Below are 23499 nucleotides of genomic sequence, written 5' to 3'. Positions count from 1 at the left end.
AATTTGAAACAATTTGTATAATTACATTTTTCTTATTGTCTTAAATAAATATTAAGCATTATGCAGTATTAATAACAGTAACTGCATGTTATGATATTATCATGGACACTGTAAATAATATATTTAGTACTTTAGAGAAGCCCGTGATATAATTATGACCATTACAAGTGTAACTTCCAGACACAGATGAAGCTGAGGAGTTCAACAACCCCAGCAGTCTTCAGAGAAGAAGGACAGCATGGACCACCTCACTGGGACATGAGAGGTTGACTAAGGATGAGATCAATGAGAGGTACGCTTTGGGGGAGGGGGGAACACGAGAGGCTCACTAAGGGTGAGATGATGATAGGTACACACCGGGGGTGGGGCATACATGAGAGGTTGAGTAAGGATGAGTCAAGGAGGGGTGCATACTGTGAGGGGGGGGGGGGGGTGCATGAGAGGTACACACAGGGTGGGGGGTGGGTTAGTGAGACATAAGGGGTACATGATGAGGGGGGATTCATATTTACCAAATATTTCCTGCAAGGGGAAATATTATCAGGGACCATTCATCTGTGTTTTAGTGTGCTTACACATCAAATTGCATATACACATACTCAATTAAAATACAACTGTCATGGACTAAAGTGTTGCGAAGGAAATTTTGAAAACTTTTCTCCATCACTATGTAAATCAACTTAGTCAAGTGTCAGTCCTGCAAAATACTTTTTAACCAATCAGAATCCTCTGTAATATCTGTATAACATCAGATTGCTTTGGGCTGGTTTTATATACTATACAGCAGAGTTGTCTACCCATGTTGCAGTAGGATTTATAAATACAACTGGGATCCATAAAGAGCTGACATTTTTGTTGTTCCAGATTCAAGTGAACATGAAGATATAGGTTAAGCAATTAGTTTAATTAAGATTTTTATTGATGTTTCTCCTTAAGGAGAATATATTATATTTTTAATTGTGTGATTGCATGTTAAGATAGTTGCACTGGTTGAACGCCATTTATTATTCATAGTATACCCTCAGGAGAAATGTGACTTGTGCATGTATTTTGAAGTACACTTGCCCCAAAAAGTTAGGAAACATCATTATTTTGAATGATTGTAAAATATTAAGCATGTGAGCTAAGGTAAATATTTTTATATTATATATTATATATTACTTTTTTTATATACACTGAAGATTTGCCCACTACATTAGTTTATTTCAAAAAACTATAATGCAGTGGGCAAATCAATAATTAAAATTATTGAAAAACAATTTCATGTTTCCAAACTTTTTTGGTCAAGTGTAGAACTAAGGTTTACACATAATAGGGCTGTTGTGGTGCTTTTTTTTTCTTTTTTTTTTGTTTCACTGCATTTTGAGAGATTGACAGCTTAACAGCCTGGCTATTTTATGTAAAAAAGTAAACTAATTGGATTCCCTGCGCTGGAGATGACTGTTTACCCCCCCCCACCCCAACCCCCATTATAATGTAATTTCAAGTTAGGACCTGTTAAACTGACAATATTACTACCCTTTTATCTTGGAATAAAGTAAACCATACTTTTTCAAGTTGTGACCAACTTTCAACTTTAGTCCTTCAGTGAATCAGGCCCATTTAGAAAATCATAATGTTATGGAGGATTTTACTTAGTCTGATCTCTAGCACACAAATGTTACTTGTATTGGAATACTTAGGTGGTAATCAATACATCAATACCAGAATGTGTTCTACTATAGAAAATGTGCTATGCATAATAGGCAATCATTTTTCACTTCGGCCTGGGGGATGCGACCTGAGAGGATATAGTATCTTGTTTTATAGATTTTTATAGATAATTATTGTCAACTTTTGAACACTAGACACCCTCATGGCCTAGAAAGGGACAACAGGTTTATGTCCCTGTGAACTACTTCAGACTATCCACAGTTGTGACAGGTGGCGCCAGTTTAGCTGGCACGTTGGAGGCACCTTGGAAGAGGCTCAGAAAAGACATTAAAAAGATGTTTATGACAACAAATGATGTTTATGACAACAAAAATTGGCATTGTCAGCCAAAGGCTTTGTCTATTTTTATATCAGAGAATATTTGAAGGCTAGACATATAAAGATGGCAGGGGTACTGAAAAGAGCTATATGACAAGAATTGTTGCTGACTTCTATAAAAATTTGCCCTAGGAGACTGGACTGGGGTTTATCAGATGGAAGTAGATCAACTTAAATGTGGGCTAAGACTGCTGAGACATTAAAAAGATGAGGCAAACAATGGTACTGACTGAAATAAGTTATATTGCGTGGAGTCCTATCAAATAGTGCTGGTTTATCAGGAACCAACAGAAAGACATTAAAAAGGTATACAGTACATCATGGCAAGCGTTGGTGTTCATTATGACAGTTATTGTGAACAGTCAACAAACTTAGATTTTTTATGAACTTTTTTGCTGATTATCAATAGTAACAAGGGATATCAACAGTTGGAAAAGGCTGCTTGACAGAATAGAGCAAGTCTGATTGAGAAAATGAGGAGGTTCACTCAAACATAATGAATGTTTCTCTCTCCCTGCTTGTGATGTTTTTTAATCAGAATGCAAGCTAAGACTTTGCCAACTCTTCCAACTATTTGGGAGGATTCCAGGACACAGGATTATCATGTAACTAGAGCGCCTGCTAACACAGTGAAACAGCTACAGACTCTGGGTTTACCTGAAAACTGGAAGTAAGCAATCAAGACGTGGAGGACTAGCTAAAGAACTTAATTTTTTTTCCTTTAAAAGAAAACTCTGCATTCATATAGGGTCTGGAATGATGCAGGGACCTGTCTCAGTAACTGGAAGTTGCTCTGAACTCTGTCAGAAAATATGGGTCCACCTCAATTCTGAGTAACTCTGTAGTAGATCATTTAAATTTAATTACTGAGCTGGACCATTATAATATGCACCGAATTGCATTTTTAGTATGATTTTTATTTGTAATTTAAATGTCTGTGAAGCATATATCTTGAAATGGCCCTACTATTGACTGTCGCTTGTTATTTAAAGTAGACTGAAATGATAGTTGTAGGATCGAGACCAACTTTATTGAGTTCTTTTATGGAACCAGACCCACCATTAGCTGAAAAATTGCCCGTACAGTGCTAAAACAGTCTGTGTAATTAAATTTATAGATTTATCACCTAAAAATAGAAGAGAAACGTGGAGTTGTAAGCTACCAAAAGCTCTGTGAACTGGCATCATGCACAATTTTATTATAGAAAATTATGAATCATGCATCTGCGGCTCTGCACAACATGTTATTGTACAAATGAAAATGAACTGAAAGTTATGTTAAAGATACATACAAAGTCAATTTTTTGTCACAAAAACCAACCAAATGCCAGCATATAGTTTCAAGCAGTATAACTAAGAGAATTACTAAAAGGCATTGTTTAATTTTACCCTAAAATGATGTTTGAACGGATTTTTCTGCTGGCATTCTCTGCTGTATGTCAATGGGCCAGAAATGTAGGTCACGAAAGTAGGTTAAATTTCCAACCAAAAATTTAAAGAAAAGGAGCAGTCTAAAGGTCTTTTATGGCTGATTGAGTGATCTATTCAGTTTATCCCTTGGCATATCGAATTTATTTGAGTCGTATAAGAAACTAGTAGAAGTGGTTTACATGTGTTATTGGGAATCCAAGCTCCACTGATGCTCGGTTCGTATGTACCTTTAATGCTTTTAAAATCTTTCAGGATATTCACATGAATCTTGTATTTATTTATTTATTTATTACTTTTATTTTTTCAGGAGAAAACGTCTTCATGAAGAAGCCAAAGTATTACGCACATCCTACAGTGCTGGTGCTGGGTACGGAGACGGAGCTCTGGGGAGAATGACACAGCTAGCAACCAGCAGGAGGGGGAAAGAAAGGTAAACTGAAATTGAAAAAAAAGTTATCATGTTTTTTAATGGCACTTTGTCTTTTAGGATGGAGCAGAAAATATCAGATGATAGAGGGATGTAAGTTGGAGCATGCTAACATTATTAAGCATGCTTTAGATGACATTTAAATGTCTCAACAATCACAACAATGAACTTCTAATACTTAGTCTATAAACATAATATACTTACTGTATATATATTATTTGTGTCCTGTGATTTTTGTTAATTGAAGCATGCTGTGATTTTTTGCCCATGGTTGGTTTGTTGGCACTCCCAACACAACTAACACAGTTATGTCAGTGATTTCTCTCTTGGTTGGAATCTTGACTATGTAGTGTGAGGCGTCTTCTCTAACACAATGATTCCAGTCTGTCCGAGTTGTCAAGTGTACACATTTACAGGTATTCTACATATTATTCAGGACAGACTCCAAGTGCTTTCAGGTGTTGTTCTGTTGTTGATTAGATATTACACAATAGACCTTATTATTATTAGCACTGGCGTGTTGGCAACTCATTAAGATGATAATTTTTTTACCGTGATAGTGAAATGCAAGTGAAGTTGTGAGAGAAAGGTCTTAAAGGTGTGCATGTTGAAGTAATGTAGAGTTGAATTGAATGCAAGTGTATGAAAAAGGAAGTATTTTTGCACAAATTCACAAGGCATGTGATTCTGGGTATGATTTATTCTTTTTTCTAGATGAGCTTTTTATGAAAATTAATTTATTAGTTCCTGCAGCTATTGCGTGACTTTTTTTTTTGTTTGTTCTTTTTTATGTACAGGAGGAAGCATAGCTTAAAGATAAATAGGCATGTCTCCTGTACTTGCAGGAAATAAACAACCAAGTGACAGATTCTTATCCTTACCAATTACCTGGGGGGAAATAGTCTTCTACTGTAAATAGTTTTCACAGTCCAAACCTCGTCTGTCCAGGCCTTTCTCTCAACCATTCTTTCCGGGTCTCACTGGCTGCATAAAACACAATGCTAAAGTGTGGCAGTGACTGGGCTTCATGGCCAGTTTAGCTTTTGGCAAGTTTTGTGACTTCTGCCGAAAGCTGAACTTGAACATGGCTCAACTTGACCATGTCCTACACCCTCCTGGTGTCAATTCATGGCAACTGATGTGTGTGCATGTGTGCACGCACTTGTGTGTTTGTGTGTGCATTTGGGCATGTTTCCATTTAAGTTGGAACAGCATTGTGTCATGGGGTGACTGAGATGCTTGTGTATATAACTGTGTTCTCATTTTAGTTGGAACAATGTAACTTTATGGGTCTGAAGTATGTATTTGTGTGTTGGGGTGCATTTGTATATAAACTGAGACAGTGTACCTTCATTGGGTCTGAGATGTGTGTGTTTGAGTACATTTCCATTTAAGTCGAGACAGTGTTATGAAGTACATGACACATTAGCTGAATCTTGTGATTACAGTTTAAAACAATGGAAAACCACTTTAATCTTTTGGATATCAACAATATATAATATGTATATTTCTTGTTAGGATCCAAAATAGAGTTTAAACCATGGGAAGTCAGTCTAATCTCTCTGGAACCCTGCGCTTTGTTTCTGAGCATGGCCATTGGGATGATTTTTTAAAAGATTCGTTGCCTTTGGTACTTAAGGAGTTTACTGAGATAGTATGTACTTTAGTGCTTTTTTAACTGCACTATATGCCTAGAAATGTGGTCCATTATTAATTAGGTCAAAAAGGCAATACTTATTTTGTACTTGCCCTGTTTTGTATGCATTGTTCCAAGGTAATGTATTTTAGATTGGAAATAAAGGCTATTATTGTCACATCATATGAAAGAACTTAACATGGATTCCAGCCTGATGTTGTCATTTGATGTTTATATTTACAAGACCAGAACTGGAGGACAGAACCATTGGCTCCTGTTTTTATGGAGATGGTGCTTGTAAGAATCGGCTTAAAACCCTGTGGCAGATTGTCTTTTGGTGAAATATTTGTCTGATTGTGCACTGAGTGCGCTATATGCATCCAAATGTAGACCTTTGCATGGTGTTGCATGCAGCATAACACTGGTTAGTTTGGGTCCTGAGATTTTTCTGACTTTTTGACGCCAGGACATTTTGGTCGGTGTTGGTGCTTTATCGGACTTTTAGGGGATTCTCCTTATTTTGGAAGCCAAAAAGTCATCCCTGATGTCAACAAACTATGTTTCCTTTGCTTGGACCTAGACTTTAATTTCATCTCACTTTTTCTAATGAACCTTCATTAATCTCTGTTAGTCTGTATGTGTAAGGGCTACACATGAAATAGTTTTTGGTGGCACACCAACTTTTTTTTCAGCCTTTAGTGAACTGCTTTCCTAATGTTTTATTAGAATGGATGCATGCAAGTTTTCTGCATATTATTGTGTATTAAAAAATAGTTTTGTGTCTTTATCATACTGTAGCTGTTAGCCAAACACCCTTCTTTATCTTCTACTCATACTCAACACTGGATCATATATAACTCTTGCCCCCTGCATGCAATATTGTAATTTGCTATATGTTGCCTTACATAAATGGAAATTTGGTCACCGTATTATGATAAAAAAGCATTAATGGATCCAATATATTAAGAAGGGAGGGGGTATGACCTTTTGGTTTTCCTACTTGCCATGGAGAAATTTAGGCCATTTTTTTTTAAATTGCCTTTTTTGGGTCTCAATTTTTTATTCCTCTGTTGGTTCAGCTCATAGCTTGTATGGACATAAAAGGATAACATAACATGCAATTTTGCGTGCCTTTGTTTGAAAGTGAATCATGAATTAAGTTGATTTCATGATCATATTTGGTCCAGTTTTTCACTCATCAGCCTCTGGCAAGACGTACTTGACCCCTTCATTTCCTGCCCGTACACCTTCTGATGAATTGGGTGTCATGATTTTGCAAGTCATTGTCCATTTCTTGTTTATACTTCTATTTTTGGAGCCCAAAAATTGAGCTTCTGGCTCGAGACTTGGGTCAGCTCGTTTGATCTTGCAGCAAGCCATATCCTGCAGCATCTTAAACTAGTATAGTGATTAAATTTTCCTGTAATATTTGCACCATGACATCACTTTGTATAGCCGTATTCAATTTGTAAACAGTATTTGTGATAGCCTTTATGAGAGATTTTCATTTAAATTCCCTACACCTAAAATGTGCATTTGGGCTGATCATTTATCTTTCCTTCTTTTTGGTCAATGGTTTTATCCTCACTGAAAACTTACATTTAGAAATAATAATAATAATTCAGTCCTCTGGACAGGTCCTATCATTTTCCACTTATAGCTTCATTGCAAAATAATATATTTTCGTGGACCAACATCTGATATTAAAATTCAACAATTTTTTTCCAAGACTGGGGTCTTAGATCTTAGATTTCACGACATATTTTCCTGTAACCTTTTTGACACCGGCTGACAATTTTCATTATTTGCCTGAGGCTCCTCGAAGATTTATGAAGTTATTTGTCAGACCGTGAAGATGAGGTGGTGAACCTGGATAACAGTTATCATCTCTTTGCTTAACTTGCCATTTCTGCTGAATAACCACTTTTCATCATGATGGATTTAATTTGTCATGAAGCAGATTAATATTTAATCAGATAAATATCTTAATCTTTTGTGGAGGCCATTCATTTTTTTTCTTAACAGGGGTAAATTATTTTAGAATAACTCAACCCAGAGGAAATTGTGCAGGTGCATTGACTAGATTCTCATTGAAAGGAAAGTTACACTTCATCAAGAAGAAAATGACACCAGTAAGCACATTAATGGTCAAAGCAATAACCATTACAACTTTTCCTTGGAAGAATTTCATTAACTGAAACTGCACTGGGCATCATAATGATAGCTACTCAGTACACTGTGTTTGACAGTATGTTTACTTTTGTTTGGAAAACACTTTAGTCCGTTAAATAGACTATTAAAACTGACATATATTATATACAGGGTTTTAAAAAAATAAATAATTTGGGTTAAGTTTTACAGGGTTTACATAAACACTCACTAACCAACCCATGCAAGTTCATATGTGTTCAGTGTAGTGTTCTGGCAGACACAGTTGCCAAGTTTACTTTGAGCGCATGCGGAACAAGTTGATCCATCATTCTTTGCTATTAGACTTATTGCTAGATCATATTCTATTGTTTGATGAATAGCCATAGTAACAGTAAATTAATAATAAATCTTAATTATTATCAGTTACTATTATAATAATTATGAAGAGGAATTGGGGTTTGGATTTGGAGTTTTATTTTAATGTATTTAGATGAGAGCCTTGACTTGTCCCCTTTATGAGGACACACATTGCTGCTTAATATGGTGATTGTTTTTAAATGACAACATTGCATGTAAAGTGTATTCCTAATCACATCAAATTCTTTCTGTTTCGAAGGGGCAGGGTTGTCCATTTCATCTTTGGCTGATCCATTTTTTTTCAACAGATAATATCTCTTTGTTGTATCTTTCTCTCTCCTTTTGTAAAAAAAGACATTTTATAGTTGATTTTAACTAATATTATTTTCACCTATGTTTTGATTCTGTAAACAAATGAAATGCATTTAGGTAGAAACATGTACCCTCTAAAATTAGGTGCGCATCTTTAGAGGTGTGGAAAACTGGTAATAAGTTATTTGGCACTTTTCGTAAAAAAAAAAAAAAAAAAAAAAAAAAAAAAAAAAAAAAAAAAAAATGTCCTCCTTATTCCAGAATATAAAAAAGCAAGATACTGCGACATAACAAGGCACTATGTATACCTAACCCTATGTAACATGTCTCACAGTGCTGTTAATGTTCCTGAAATGATTATAAATTTTGTCGTATTTGGTGATCAGTGTCAGTTATGTCGCCCGCACCTGTTCTTTTTGATGTGTGGCTGGGGTTTCTGGCGCAAATTTAGAACCCTGGAGACAGGCTTGGTGTTGTTGTGAATTTTAACAGGCCATTTTTTCATTGTGTTGTCTTTATGTGGTTCCCAGTTTCCGTCTTTCTGTGCAGATCTTTTATCTGGTGATTATCAACAGTTAAATTCCTCCCCACATTAAAAATATTCTTTCCAAAGGCCCAAACATCAGCACTAACACTTACCAGTTTAGTTTAAAACTGACTTAAGGATGTAGATAACAGGGGTAGCTATCTTCTAAACCGGCCAAGATATACCAACATGTTACATATCAATAGAAAGCTTATTTCAACAGCTCTTCATTTCATATTCTTATTTTATTATGTAATCATTACGTAATGAGATATAATGCTTAATAGGTGTGCTCAACATGATCTTTACACCTTAAAAACTAGAAGTCCACTACAAATGGACATGTGTAGACAGCTTGCCTCGTGAACCTTCATAGGGATCAACAAGAATGCGCCTCAAATTAGCGATATGTGTTAAATTAGCAGAGATATCAAAATAAACTTGGTTTCCAGTTCACGAGACCCCCTAGCCTAACTAAAGCATGCCTAAGAGCGCATTCTCAACGAATTAAGCCAGGCTTTACAAAGCCGGTGACCTAAAAATGGCGGACGTACATGAAAGAAAAACCGCCTAATCTCATAATAATCTCCGCCGCCCCACACGTCGTCCCTGCGGGGTACAGTAATTAAATCGCGTCTCCGTTCACCATGCGGAAGCTACCTGAGAAATATTAAGTGCGCATGCTCATCAGTTAAACTCGTGGTGAAGAAAGCATGGCGGCTGAAGGCGATCGAAGGAAAAAAGCTCTTCTGTTCTATTATCTTTGAAAACAGAGACGAAAAAGGAATAATTTGGCCCGTAGAGCAGCAATGAATCGACTATCTACGGAGATAATATCACCAGAGATATTCACGGAAATATTAATGTTCGGAGCCGAGATTTAATTACTGTACCCCGCAGGGACGACGTGTGGGGAGGCGTGTGAGAGGCGGAGAGACTATTAAAAGATTAGGCGGTTTTTCTTTCATGTACGTCCGCCATTTTTAGGTCACCGGCTTTGTAAAGCCTGGCTTAATTCGTTGAGAATGCGCTCAAAGTTGAAAACGGAGCTGATGTTATGAAATCCCAGACACATACTTTCAGACAAACCTTAGATCTAACGAATGAATACCAGCTTTCATCGGTTGAGAGTTCTAATTAATTTTGACACTGGTCTAAATCGTTCTCTTGAAGCCATAAACTGAAGCAGAGAAATCAGCCTTTTAGTGCTCCCCAGAGATTCCAACGTTATATAATCAGTGAGCTGCATTGGCAAGCTGAGAAATTTAGTTATTTATACTGGTTCAGCCCTCTACTCACTGCCCATGTAACTGTCACTATGTCTTTCATCCATTTTCAACATTATTATTGAACATTTTCAACCGGAGGCCCCCTCCATGCATTGACAGCAGCCACCATGTTAGTCGTGACGTCAGCCTTCTTCACCACGTGACACCTAGGGGGAGTGCCTTTGCCCATATACGTCTCATCTATATGTCTGCTTTTTAAAGCTTTAATAGATCGTCAGAATTAAGTTCACTGATAAATTCAAAATGAAAAGTATTGTTTGGCAAGTGAAAGCGCGACGTTACTCACAGAATGTGAAAGGCTTAGCAGCAATCTAGTACGAGAAATATACAGCTGCACAGTGGAGCTGCCAATCAAACACATATATGGACAAGTGTGACCTACTTTAAAACTCAGACACGCTACCACAGGGGTAAATCAGCAATTAGGCTAAAATTACGGGTTTATTTGTAAACTTCCATTATTTTAAGATAGGCTGATATGAAGTTGATATTTCATCTATCTAATACTGACAAATTCAGAAAAACACCCAAATTTTGACAATTTACTGTTAATTACTACCTTAAAATGGCTAAACAAAATAGACATTAAAAGGCTAATTTGATTTGCTTTGGTCAAATTTAAACTATTTGGAGAAAAAAAGTCATGAAAAGGTAGTGATTTGGCTAGGCTAAAAGTATTGCTAAGGCTACCGGGGTGGGGGGTGGGTGGGTGTAACAATGCAAGAAAGTAATGATGCAGGGCCATAAAGACAAGACATTATTTTAGAATATGTTAAATGAAATAAATTGATTTTGTTCAGATGCATAAATATTTTTGGTAGGTCTATTTACAGAAACGAAGTCAAAATGGAACTTTTGGCTTGGTGGATGGCGCCTTTAAATCTTGATGGATAGCACCAACAAGGTCTTTAAAAAATTGCTTTCTTTGCCTCACCCTTGTTTTTCTTGTTATGATTCAGAGCTGCTTTCACAATTGTTTTGAAGAAAGTGATGTCCTGTAATAAATTGCACTATTACCACTTTTATTAACACATCTAAAAGTGGTGTATTGTTTTTCTTTAGGTGATATATGTTTTCACTGAGATAATTGCCCTTTCTCTCGTATTTGTGAAAATAGTTCAGAAAATGATCCAAAAATGTACATTTTGTACAACAGAAGTGCATTTTGAGTTCTTTTGAATGTTTTGATTTCTGACATACACACTATCACTTTGTTTTTCACTCTGTATCAACGTACACCAATTTAGAATTTGGCAGTTTTTCTCTTAATTTTGAAATCTCATGTAGACAAGCCTTCAAATTACGCCCAGCAGAAGCTAGTGTAATAAATCTCTCTGGTTATTTGTGATGACCTCAAGAGGGAGGGATATCACCCTAGATTGTTCCAAAACCACCACTGTTCGTATCAACGCGTGCAATCCCCACACCTCCTGCAATCTCTGATCAAAGATTAAATTATAAATTGTTAGGGCAAAAAAGTTTATCACTGAATGACTATTTTATCAGATTTTTCTCTCTTTTGCTATCTTCTTCAAAGCTGTAGGTTTTTTAAAATCATACCTCCTATTATTTGGTGTTGATTTTTTATGCAATGTCTTGGTGCATCTTGTTATAGCGAAAGTTTTTTCTGAGTTACTGTCATGTCTTAGATATGATAACATTTAGAGGGTTTTTGTGTGGCTATTTTGTTTTGTCCTTTGGTTACTATCTTTATAGATACAGCATCAAATTAGTTTTATCTTGTGAGTTATTTGTAGACATTCTTGTTTCATTTAGTTATATAATTTACAGTGAAGGCATTTGTGGAAAAATCCTTTTCTCAGTAGAAATTAAACTAAAATTAATTTTTGTAAAAAATGGTCACTGTAGTAAGTTGATATTATTGTAGAAAAAAGTCCATTTTTGTTTGAAACCTTGAGCAATAAAAGGTGGACATATCTCTGATGTTTTGATGCAGCGAGGAGTGACTCTTTGATGAATGAAAAAAGGGAAGGTGTTGATTTATATATTGTTTCAACAGATCTCTTACCTGACAATAACTTTTTTCACTCGAGTACTTAATGGGGCAAGTGTTATGTATGGACCAGGTAAACTTCACCTGTGATTGATGTTATTACCTTTCCAAGGTACCCAGTCTAGGTGAAGACAATGGTTTCCACTAGAGCCCCAGCCCTCATTACACAGGCCTTGAGTTACAGTTACAAGACAAAATACAGTCCTTTTTAACAGTTGAAAAGTCATTACCAGCTGTAACATGGGGAGAAGTCTATACGTCTGATGCAGGTTTTGCAGATGAGTTTTAGATCAGTAATTTGTCTTCACTTTTAGGCTGAACTTTAAGGATACACCACTTAGCCTACTAAAACAAGCTTATGGTCAAAAACACTAGCTATTTTTTGTTATTTTCAGGGGCGGATCCAGAGCTATTTACTTACAGTCTTCCAAATTATCTTTGTTGATTCATCCTCCAGTTTTGACCGTCTTCCAATAGAAAAAATAGATAACTGTCAATGTAAATTTGAAAATCTGAAAACTGGTTTAATGTTTCATTAATGATTGTAATAGTAAACCAGGTCTTCACGTCTTTCCGTCTTGATAGTCAAAGTCTCTGCCAGAAGATTTGATTAACAACCCCCAAAAAATGATCAATCAAATTTTGTCAACATTGGGATCAAATTAGATGATACACTTGTATCCCCATTCATTTAGAAAGGTAAATAAATTTTCACCATCCTAAAGATAAAATATTGAGACATATTTCAATTCCAGGATACAAACATGGCTGTCTACATATACTGCCAATACTTGCACAGTACAAAGTCTGATTTAGCCCCACTCTCTCTCTCCCCCCCCCCCTTTCACTGCTTGCTGCCCCTCTCCCTCTCTTTCACTCTCTCTCTCTTTCTGTCTCCCCCCTCAAGTACTGGGCACACTTCCCAGTGTAATGACAGGGAAGAAGACACCGCAGCATGTAATTACTGCCACATCTCATTTCCTTTGCATGAAAATGATAGTGAAGTGCCTTACACAGGGCTCTTATACCACACTAACTGATATTATGGGGACATAGCCTGAGGATAACAACCTGTGGGTGATATATGATAAAGGCAAATGAAAAAAATTAATCATTTTCGTCAAGTCATTTGAGAAGAATCGTAACTGGTGATCTTAAAGATTATGAAGAAAAACATCAAAATATCCAATTTGTAGCTCTAATATGAAAGTGACTTTTGTTTTTAAATATAGCCTCTGTTGGCTCATTTAAATATTTTACTGATGCCTGGGTTTCATATCATCTCTGTGCAGGTTTAAATGTTTTGTTTTTAAACATATCAAACCTCTGATATATAATTACTGTCACTGAAACGGGTCTCGGAGAAAGATTGGATAAATTTCTTACTTTCACATGAAAAAAATACAGCAGGTTTCCAGTCCAACACATAAAATTTATGATAAAACATGTCTCTAATGGCGAACTGAGAAGTGTTTTATAGCCATTTTATGAAGGTGCTGGGAGACATTAAATGTTTTAACATCTCATATAACTGAATACCAGACAATTGGGGAAAATGGCTGTTTTATCTCAGCAGATTATTGTATTGATGAGTAAATATCATACATATTAATGTCCTTGGTTCATATAATTGTTTTATCTAATTTTTTAAGTAAGATGACATTTTTAATGAAGAGATGAGAGCTTTCCTTGATGAGACTGCCTGGTCTAACACTGGTTTAGATTTTATTTTAGATAAATAGCCATGTAGTAAAAAAAATTGAACTACTTCAATGATAAATTGACTAAATAAATAAATAAATAAATAAATAAATAAATAAATAAATAAATAAATAAATAAATAAATATAGCTTTTCATTTCATTTGGTCAATAAAGTAAATGTTTTAAGAATTCTGATTATCTTTAATTAATTTTGAAATGAACTGAACAGCTGAGCCTCAGAGTTGATCAGGTGCACTATTATGGAACTGTGACATTGGACTCTATGTTCTGCTTATTAATACTGATATGGAGATTATCAGATCATCAGAACCTGATTAACAGACCTACATCAATTAGCAATGTTTCAAGACATTTACTTGAGCAATGGCAAGCAGCAATTAGCAGTCATAGCAGCGCGATGATGTCTGTTTGACGAGGAATAAAATGACTTTAAATTGTGACTACGTTTGTCATGATGGGTTGTGTGTGAAGTAATTACTTCGTTTGATGGATGTAAGGCTGAAATTCATGATTTAATATTTTTGGAGTTGGCACAGTGGTACAATGCTAGGCATTAGAGAGTTTATCACAGTGACCTTTTGTTATTTAACAGTCACCTACAGGGACAGATTTAGGTCGTCTTCTGGGTCTTCTGGAAGACGGTCAGATTTTTAAATTTTCATTGACGGGTATCTAATTTTTTCTGTCGGAAGACAGTCAAAAATGTAGCCTGGATCAGCAAAAATAATTTGGAAGACTGTATATCTCTGGATCCGCCCCTGACCTATCATGTTGATATCAGGTTCTATGTTTAAAAAATGTCCAGACCCACACCTGTAGATTGCATACCTGTTAAAAAAGTCAAAAACAAAGACCAGTAACAATAAAACAGTAAAAGATTAATCTTAAAGATTTCAAATTGAGAAAGTTTTGAACACAGGAATGCTTTTAACAAACTGAATGCATAAATGCACTAAGATAGAAACTAGAAGTTCAACTTCAAACCAGTTTTTTTTTTTCAGCACAAACAATTTCACCATACAAACACAATGTGATCTTTGACTCGTATCCAAGTGTATCACTAACTGTCCAGAAGTATCCATGTCTCACCTCGTCTCAGATTTCTCTCTTTCATCTTTTCATCTTAACCTTAACAGAACAGAGCAGCTCTCACCTTTCTCAGGTGTTTATTCACTTTGAAAAGATTTAAAATAGAAGCTTAGGACCAGAAAGAATAGTAATGGACTAATGATACCTCCACCATATATATATATATATATATTTATGTGCTTTGTGTTTTGTTTTTTTATTTTCTGGTATATTTATAGAGAACTGATACAGATTAAGGACACACTGGAATTCATACTGAGATTTATCCTGAAATATGCCCCTAGGCTTTTTATTTGCAGAAAAAAATGTCATTTGTCACTTTAGGTTGTATCTAGATTGGAGTCATTATATTTAGCAAAGAACCAGTCCGATCAACAGCAGTATGAGACTTTGGCTACCAATGCCAGTCTATTGACTTTAAATTTAATTACTAAAGTCACTGGACTTAGAGAAGTTGACTCAGATTGTTTTTCCATTATCCATTGATAAGTTTTTTGGACCAAGTTTTTTGGTTTTGAAGTTTTTAAAAAGTTCCACTAGTTGAATAAGACAAATAGCTATTTTTTCTAGATGTACATGTTGATTTGGACAAAAATAGTTCTGCTGGTTTGGAGTCATGGGGGATAACCAGTAGGGTGGAAAGCACACTGCTGTTCTGCTTGGTTCCTTGTCACTAGTCCACTCCAGACAGAGGTTTTTATATGGGACACTTCACTGACTCTGTTGACCTGGTTTGGTGCCAGATATTGCCACTGCATTTTTTAATCACTCATATTTATACTCTTACACTTATGAATCATCTTGCTTTGAAGTATTTTTGTTTCTGTAGTTTTATAGATAAAAGCAGATTGTTGTGTACTTTGGGTTTTGTACCTTGTCCAACTTACAGTACCATAGCCATTGAGGAACTATTCTTCATATCATTGATTTCGTTAACAAGTGTTTAAAAATGCATTGTGGTTTTAATAATTTAAGTCCTTTTTTATTTCCATGGTGCTGTTTGGTCAAATTAATCATTCTCCATTCAGTATTTGTACCACCAGCGTTAGCGCTGGCGGTACACATGGTTTCGGTCCCGTCCGGATCGTTCCGCCGGCTCCGCCGGCTCCGCCGGCTCCGTTGGCTCCGCCGGCTCCGCCGGCTCCGCCGGACGGCTACCGTTACCGCTTCTCCTCCTAGACGGTAAGGGCCCCCGTACCCATCTCATGGATTTAGGTCACCTATAATCTCAACTCGTTCCACGTAAAATTTGGGCTTTGTCGGTATTGGGGTCTGGGTGTGGCACTCATTGCAATGCACCCTTGTCTAAAAATGGCAAAATTAAATGCTAATTATCTACCCTACGGAAGGAGTTATGGGAAAAATTTCTATAGACGGCTTTCCAAAAGTCATATGTGTAGATTTCAAATATACCCTTGGATTTGACCTTTGACCTTTACTTCAAGGTCAAATGGGCCAAAATTTTCCAAAAAATTAAATTTTTTACGAAAAAAATTTTTTTTGCCCTGTTATTCAGACACCACACAGACTTAACCAATAATATTATTGGAAGGTGTTACCCTTCAGGTCATCTTTCATCTCCATGAATTTGGGGTCAATCGGTGCATTTTCACGGGAGTAGCGGCCATAAGATACCGAAACTGAAAACTGTCTCTAATTCGGGAACCGTTAATGCTAGAGACCCATTCTTTTTTGCATTTTGTAGAGCATGTAAAGCCCAACACTGGAGGTGGTCTCGGTTTTTTTGTATTCCATACGGTTTTCGAGTTACGCTGTATCAAAAAGTACATATTGGTGGTAAAAGCAAAATGTGCAGTACGGTAATGGATAATAAATTTTGAACTCTGGAAAAATAAAACATAAGGCTTGGCAAAGCAGACAACTTGTGTTCAAAAATGACATTATTTCATCAAATTTGAACTTCTGAAACTTCAGAGCACCTCCTATTTCAAGAATTTTGACCAAAATGACATTTTCTTTATTTTAATTAATTTTTTCTGTACGAAATTTAAGGCACATTATGGTAACTCCAAAATTATAACATTTAGTCCCTTATATCTCCAAAACTGGCAGAGATAGGTCCATAGTTACTATTGAAGTTGAATAGGAAGTCATATACTGGCAATCTTACTATGACCTTGAAAGGGACCTTTGACCTACTTTTCACCATGAACTGAACTTTGCAAATTTTTCTTCCCTTTTATCTCCAAAACTGGCAGAGATAGGTCCATAGTTACTATTGAAGTTGAATAGGAAGTCATATACTGGCAATCTTACTATGACCTTGAAAGTGACCTTTGACCTACTTTTCACCATGAACTGAACTTTGCAAATTTTTCTTCCCTTTTATCTCCAAAACTGGCAGAGATAGGTCCATAGTTACTATTGAACTTGAATAGGAAGTCATATACTGGCAATCTAAATGTGACCTTAAAATTGACCTTTGACCTACTTTTCACCATAAACTGAACTTTGCAAAATTTGCTTCCCTTTTATCTCCAAAACTGGCAGAGATAGGTCCATAGTTACTATTGAACTTGAATAGGAAGTCATACACTGGCAATCTAAATGTGACCTTAAAATTGACCTTTGACCTACTTTACACCATGAACTGAATTTTGCAAATTTTGCTTTTCTTTTATCTCCAAAACTGGCTGAGATAGGTCCGTAGTTACTATTGAACTTGAATAGGAAGTCATATACTGGCAATCTAAATGTGACCTCAAAATTGACCTTTGACCTACTTTTCACCCAACTGAACTTTGCAAATTTTGCTTCCCTTTTATCTCCAAAACTGGCAGAGATAGGTCCATAGTTACTATTGAACTTGAATAGGAAGTCATATACTGGCAATCTAAATGTGACCTTGAAATTGACCTTTGACCTACTTTTCACCATGAACTGAATTTTGCAAATTTTGCTTCCCTTTTATCTCCAAAACTGGCTGAGATAGGTCCATAGTTACTATTGAACTTGAATAGGAAGTCATATACTGGCAATCTAAATGTGACCTTGAAATTGACCTTTGACCTACTTTTCACCATGAACTGAACTTTGCAAATTTTGCTTTCCTTTTATCTCCAAAACTGGCAGAGATAGGTCCATAGTTACTATTGAACTTGAAAAGGAAGTCATATACTGGCAATCTAAATGTGACCTTAAAATTGACCTTTGACCTACTTTACACCATAAACTGAATTTTGCAAATTTTGCTTTCCTTTTATCTCCAAAACTGGCTGAGATAGGTCCGTAGTTACTATTGAACTTGAATAGGAAGTCATATACTGGCATTATAAATGTGACATTAAAATTGACCTTTGTCCTACTTTTCACCATAAACTGAACTTTGCAAATTTTGCTTCCCTTTTATCTCCAAAACTGGCAGAGATAGGTCCATAGTTACTATTGAACTTGAATAGAAAGTCATATACTGGCAATCTAAATGTGACCTTGAAATTGACCTTTGACCTACTTTTTATCATGAACTGAACTCTGCTAATTTCTTTCTCTTTTAACTTCAAACTTGACAGAGATAGGTCCATAGTTACTCTTGAACTTGAATAGGAAGTCATATACTGGCAATTTACTGTGACCTTGAAATTGACCCTTGACCTACCTTACGAAGAACTTAAATTTGATTGTACCATATATATTTTTTGCAATAGTTTAAAAATTCTTGTTGATTGCATTTTTACAGCTTGTCAAGCACAAAACTGGTGGCTATGTCCCTTATTTTGTGTATGTGGGGGTCTATACGAATGCGCTTGCTCCAGCTGGTGGTACAATATTCGGAGGCGGTATCGCCTCTCTGATCCTCTAGTTCTCTCTGAGGACACTTACTGTGGTCAGCCAAGGTGATCTTTTGTTCAGAACAATTATTTGGGTGTTGTTACTTTTTGATTTATGTAGGACATTAGCTGTCAAGTCATATTGCTGCAGTTAAAAAAAAAACTACAAAAGTCTTTAAAAATGTGGGACTTAAAAAGAAATATTTTAGTTGAGAGAAGCATCTGTATCCTTTTTTGCAGTAGACTATAGACACAGATGTATAGGTTGGCAGACACATGAATTTTTATTGCTTTACGTAATATGTTAATTATGCTGAATGCAGGGCAGTTGAATATCTATTAAACAGTCAAAGTATTTACCTTATAAAGTATAGTCTGTCTTTACGAACAATTATCTCAGATCACCTCATTCCAAAATGGACTATCATTTATAGATTTCAGAAATAGCTCACTTTGTAAGATGACATCTTTTCTGAGTCATTAAGGAATTTATCAAATTTGCTTGAAGATATATCACTTTCAGGTTTATCAGTATTGTTTGTTATAAAAAAAGGAAACTAGAAGAACACCTGGAGATGACAGACCTTCTCCAAGGCAAATCTACTGTCAATATTTGCTAAGGCCCCATTCAGAATAGGGGACTAACTATTCCGAGTGTCAAAGATTGCATTCACAATTAGTTGAGCCAGGCTTTACAAATCCTGGGGACTAAATATGGTGGTCGTACATGAAAGAAAAACTGCCTAATATTTTAATAGTCTCTCCGCCTCTCACACGCCTCGCCACACGTCGTCCCTGCGGGGGGACAGTCATTAAATCTCGGCTCCATTGGGACGACACATGGGGAGGCGTGTGAGAGGCGGAGAGACTATTAAAAGATTAGGCGGTATTTCTTTCATGTACGTCCGCCATATTTAGTCCCCAGGATTTGTAAAGCCTGGCTCAACTCATTGTGAATGCGATCAAATATGGCCAATCTTATGAGATACTTGGGATTGTATGGGATATCTAATCAAAAAATAAAAAAATACATTTATTTTAAGTCTAAACTCCATATGAATATGTTCATTAGACTTTACAAATATGTACATACATATAACAAGTATACAACTGGTCAAAACACGCTGTGTACACAATCTCGCCTCCCTGTGTCTATAAGCAGATTAGACAGCAAGCATTATAATGGGTCACCATATTTGACCCTCGGACTAGTTAGTCTCCTGTTCTTGATGGGGCCAAAGTCATTGATTGTCAAAAAATGAATCAACAAAATCTAATCTTTTTTGAGCAAGCCTGAAAATTTGATCAAAATCCATACATAACTTTTTAGGTTCAGCTGTTAAATAATTATTATAACAAACCAACAAAAACAAAGACTTGTCCTTCTTGGCAGAGGTAAAAATAGTGGGAAATAATGGATAATGCGGGCACTCAGACAAACAGGAATGTTGTTAGTGGCGCTGACAGTTGTCCTTGTTACTATATTTGGTTATAGAGTCTCTAGGCTGGTGTATTTAATATCCATCCCTGCACCTCTACATAGTTGTTGTGTGACGAGATTCTCTAGTGATCATTTCTTAACAATATGATACACATTAATTTATAATGATTTAACTTATTATGTATTGTCCCAGGGAATGGTTTGAAAAAATTGTCTAAACATAAGAAGCCAATATCTAACTATAACAAACCAATCTAATGCCTCTTTTGCCCGCTTACCTTAAAGAGAAAGGCTGTGTACAATAAGATTCTTTAGTTTAGAAATGGAACCTTACGGTAATATGCCAAACAATTCGACCAAGATTAATTAATTAATTTCATGGAAATGTCAGTTTGGTCGAATTGATTAAAATACAGCAAATGGAAACCTTTGATATCGTCGGATTGTTAGGGGCATCTGCCAAAACGTCCATCTTTCCGGAAGTGTTGCATTTTACCGGAAGTGTTACACAAGATAAGCCGCAATTTTCGCCTAACACGTGTTTCAGGCATGTTTTATCCTCCTGAAATCTTATTTTGCTGTGTATAATATGTGCTAACATTACTTAACATTAAAAAAGACGACAATTATAATTTTTAATTATATATTTCCCTCACCAACGATCACTTTCATGATGTGCTTCACAAGTGGGACGAGTATTTGCCCGGAGACAGGTGTTGTAAACAAAGGCCGGTCACTTATACTTGAAACCAGTAGCTTTAGTGGACTTAAACCAGTTATGTGATTTACGTACGCCCTATTTGAATTTAATATGACAACTGAAATCAACTGAATTGAAATTTTTTACCAGTCTGAGATCAGTTGTTTTCAACCCGCAAGGCTTGCTCAGCGTCAAGGCGTAGACGTACGTACTTCCGAAGAAAATTCAATCACCCGTATCAAAGAATACCAACTGGTACTCAAACGGAAATCAGTGTAACTTCAAATTACTATTAAGTATTTTATTTAAAAAGCATGTCATATAAAAACATATTGAGAAAAGGCAAAATACGGAGCGTATCTGTGCCGATAGACATACAGTATCTTGCTTGCACTCTTCCGATTTTCTTACTTATATACTCTCGCTGTGCACAAACCACGGTGCATATTGAAAACCCCACTGATACAACCCGAACGTAAAAAAAGCATTTACTTGCCATAATTTTCACAAAACAGGTGCATTTATAATTTGACGTGAGAATTGAGCACATGCAGAAATGAGAGACTGCTTTTATCTGGCCTGCTCCAGCATAGCGCAAACCACATGTTAATGAAGACGGTCCCATTTTGGGGGAGGGGGGTCACAGGAATGGAGTTCGTCGTGGATTACGCTAAATATTATCAACATTTCATGCATCTGGGGAAATAGAAAGTGACTCACAGGTAACGTTAATACCCAGTGGAACTCTCTATGAAGCTCCCATGGAGTTAAGGAAGACGTAATTTTTATTGTTGACAAATCAGTTATCCATGTAGGTGAACAGCGACACGTGTTCGTCAGATTTTGACAGCGCGTGGTATTTGGCGCCAAGAAGTCTGGGTGGTCGATCCCGCTGATCTTTCGGTCGATTGTAGTAAATGTAAGATCTTGCGGTGTTGACTTCAAGAACGTTTCCCCATCTGCATATATATTTCAATCGAACTTGAAAATAAATTGCTTATTCTTCCCAAACTTTTTATTGCTAGCAAACGGGATATATGGTCTATATGAAGGTGTTTACGACGTATTCTACCCACTGTCGATATTTGGTTTCATCCAGAATAGACCTTTTTTTACCCCCCCCCCCCTCCCCAGTTACGGGCGTGATGAATCAGTCAGCGAGGGCAAGTCTGCTTAATTAGCAAAATTTGTATGTCTATAAGCACTATTATTGTCATCGGGGACAAAGGAAAAGACAGGTACGTCATGCTTCCAGATTAGATCTTCAGTTAATTGTTTCTCCCTCATTGACGAGAGCTATTGAAAGGACAACAATTGACAAAGGGCCGAGGCATGCAGCATCTATTTCACTGGCTTGAAAATTTACCGAGTCTTGTCGACGATGTGGTCGAACAATCGGAACAAGAAAAAAATTCTGTCCCATGATTTTGACGTATGGACTAATTGTTTGAGCCCAGAAAAATTAATTTTATAAAATAATTTTTGTGGTTGGATTGACTGGGCCCGTCGAAATGCTTGGCACATTACCGTACTGTTACAGTTCAAATACTGTAAGTCCCTAGGGACAGAATTAGAAACCAAATTTAGTTTTCATTTTTAGACTGGAAGTGTTAGTCTACTTCAGTTGCATAATGGTCCACTGAAGTAAAGTTATTTTTGGTTTAAAACTTAGCTTTTGTTCTTCTTATGAAATATTTAATTCAGATGGACTACAAATGTCTAGTAGGTTTAAACATTTTCTGCATAAAAGTTGTAGCAATTTGTCAGATGCCATCAGTTTAGTTTATGATACAAATGATCTCTTTTAATACATGTATTATTTTGGAAGTAAACCAAAGATATTTTTCTCAGTTAAAGATAAAACTCAAATCACAATATTGGAAAGGCAATCCCACCAGAAACACTGTGCCCAAAATAGGCAATGATGTGTGATTGATACCAGAGTTGTTGCCAAGTTTGTCACACCTAGCAGTTGACGTCAATGGCACTGATAGTGGTGATGATATTGTCACCTCCGGCTGTATATTTGCTGGCATGATGGGCTTGCTGGTGCTGGTGTGGTTGTGCCTTCTGGTTCTCTTGCTCTTTTGGAATTCTGCATCAGAGCTGTATTATATCATTTGTTTGAAAATTATGGTGTAGTTGAATTTGGGATAAATTTGTGGTATTGACTCTAAAACATATTAAGTAATATTTTTCTGTTTATGAAACAGATAGGATTTTTTATAGAAGTGTACTAATACTGTTTTATTATGGGCAAGACTGGAATAACAATGAAATAATAATTTGGTGTTAAAGTTTTGACAAACTTTTGGTCTTAACGTGCAAGTTATTATGAGACCAGGCCAAGGACAAGATAGAAGGCATGGACTTGATTATTTTGGGCTCAAGAGACCCTTGGTACACATTAACCACAAAAATGTTCTTATGTGTGATAATGTAACCAATTTGAAAGGACAAGTACTTGTATGTTGTTCACATTGACCTACTTCAGAGAGAGAGAGGGAGAGAGAGAGAGGGAGGGTATGAAGAGGAGATATGAAAAGACGCAAGGGGGTGCACAAAGTCTTGTAATAGTGTCATTA

General features: G+C 36.2%; 1 protein-coding gene across 3 annotated transcripts in view; it reads left to right on the top strand.

The window, feature by feature from the left end:
- The window catches only part of LOC106165240 (uncharacterized), a 70334-nt gene that overhangs the window by 5459 nt on the left and 41376 nt on the right, over positions 1 to 23499 (top strand). For all 3 annotated transcript variants that reach the window (XM_013543366.3, XM_087012542.1, XM_087012541.1), the window contains exons 6-7: positions 181 to 292; positions 3769 to 3891. In XM_013543366.3, the coding sequence (XP_013398820.2) occupies positions 181 to 292; positions 3769 to 3891 (235 nt within the window). The remainder of the gene's footprint in view (positions 1 to 180; positions 293 to 3768; positions 3892 to 23499) is intronic.

This window comes from Lingula anatina, chromosome 5 (assembly GCF_051362555.1).
Source record: "Lingula anatina isolate TDL-2025a chromosome 5, LinAna3.0, whole genome shotgun sequence".
Taxonomy (NCBI): Eukaryota; Metazoa; Brachiopoda; class Lingulata; order Lingulida; family Lingulidae; genus Lingula; species Lingula anatina.
The sequence above is the reverse complement of the archived record's forward strand: the minus strand, read 5'-3'. Positions and strand labels throughout refer to the sequence as shown.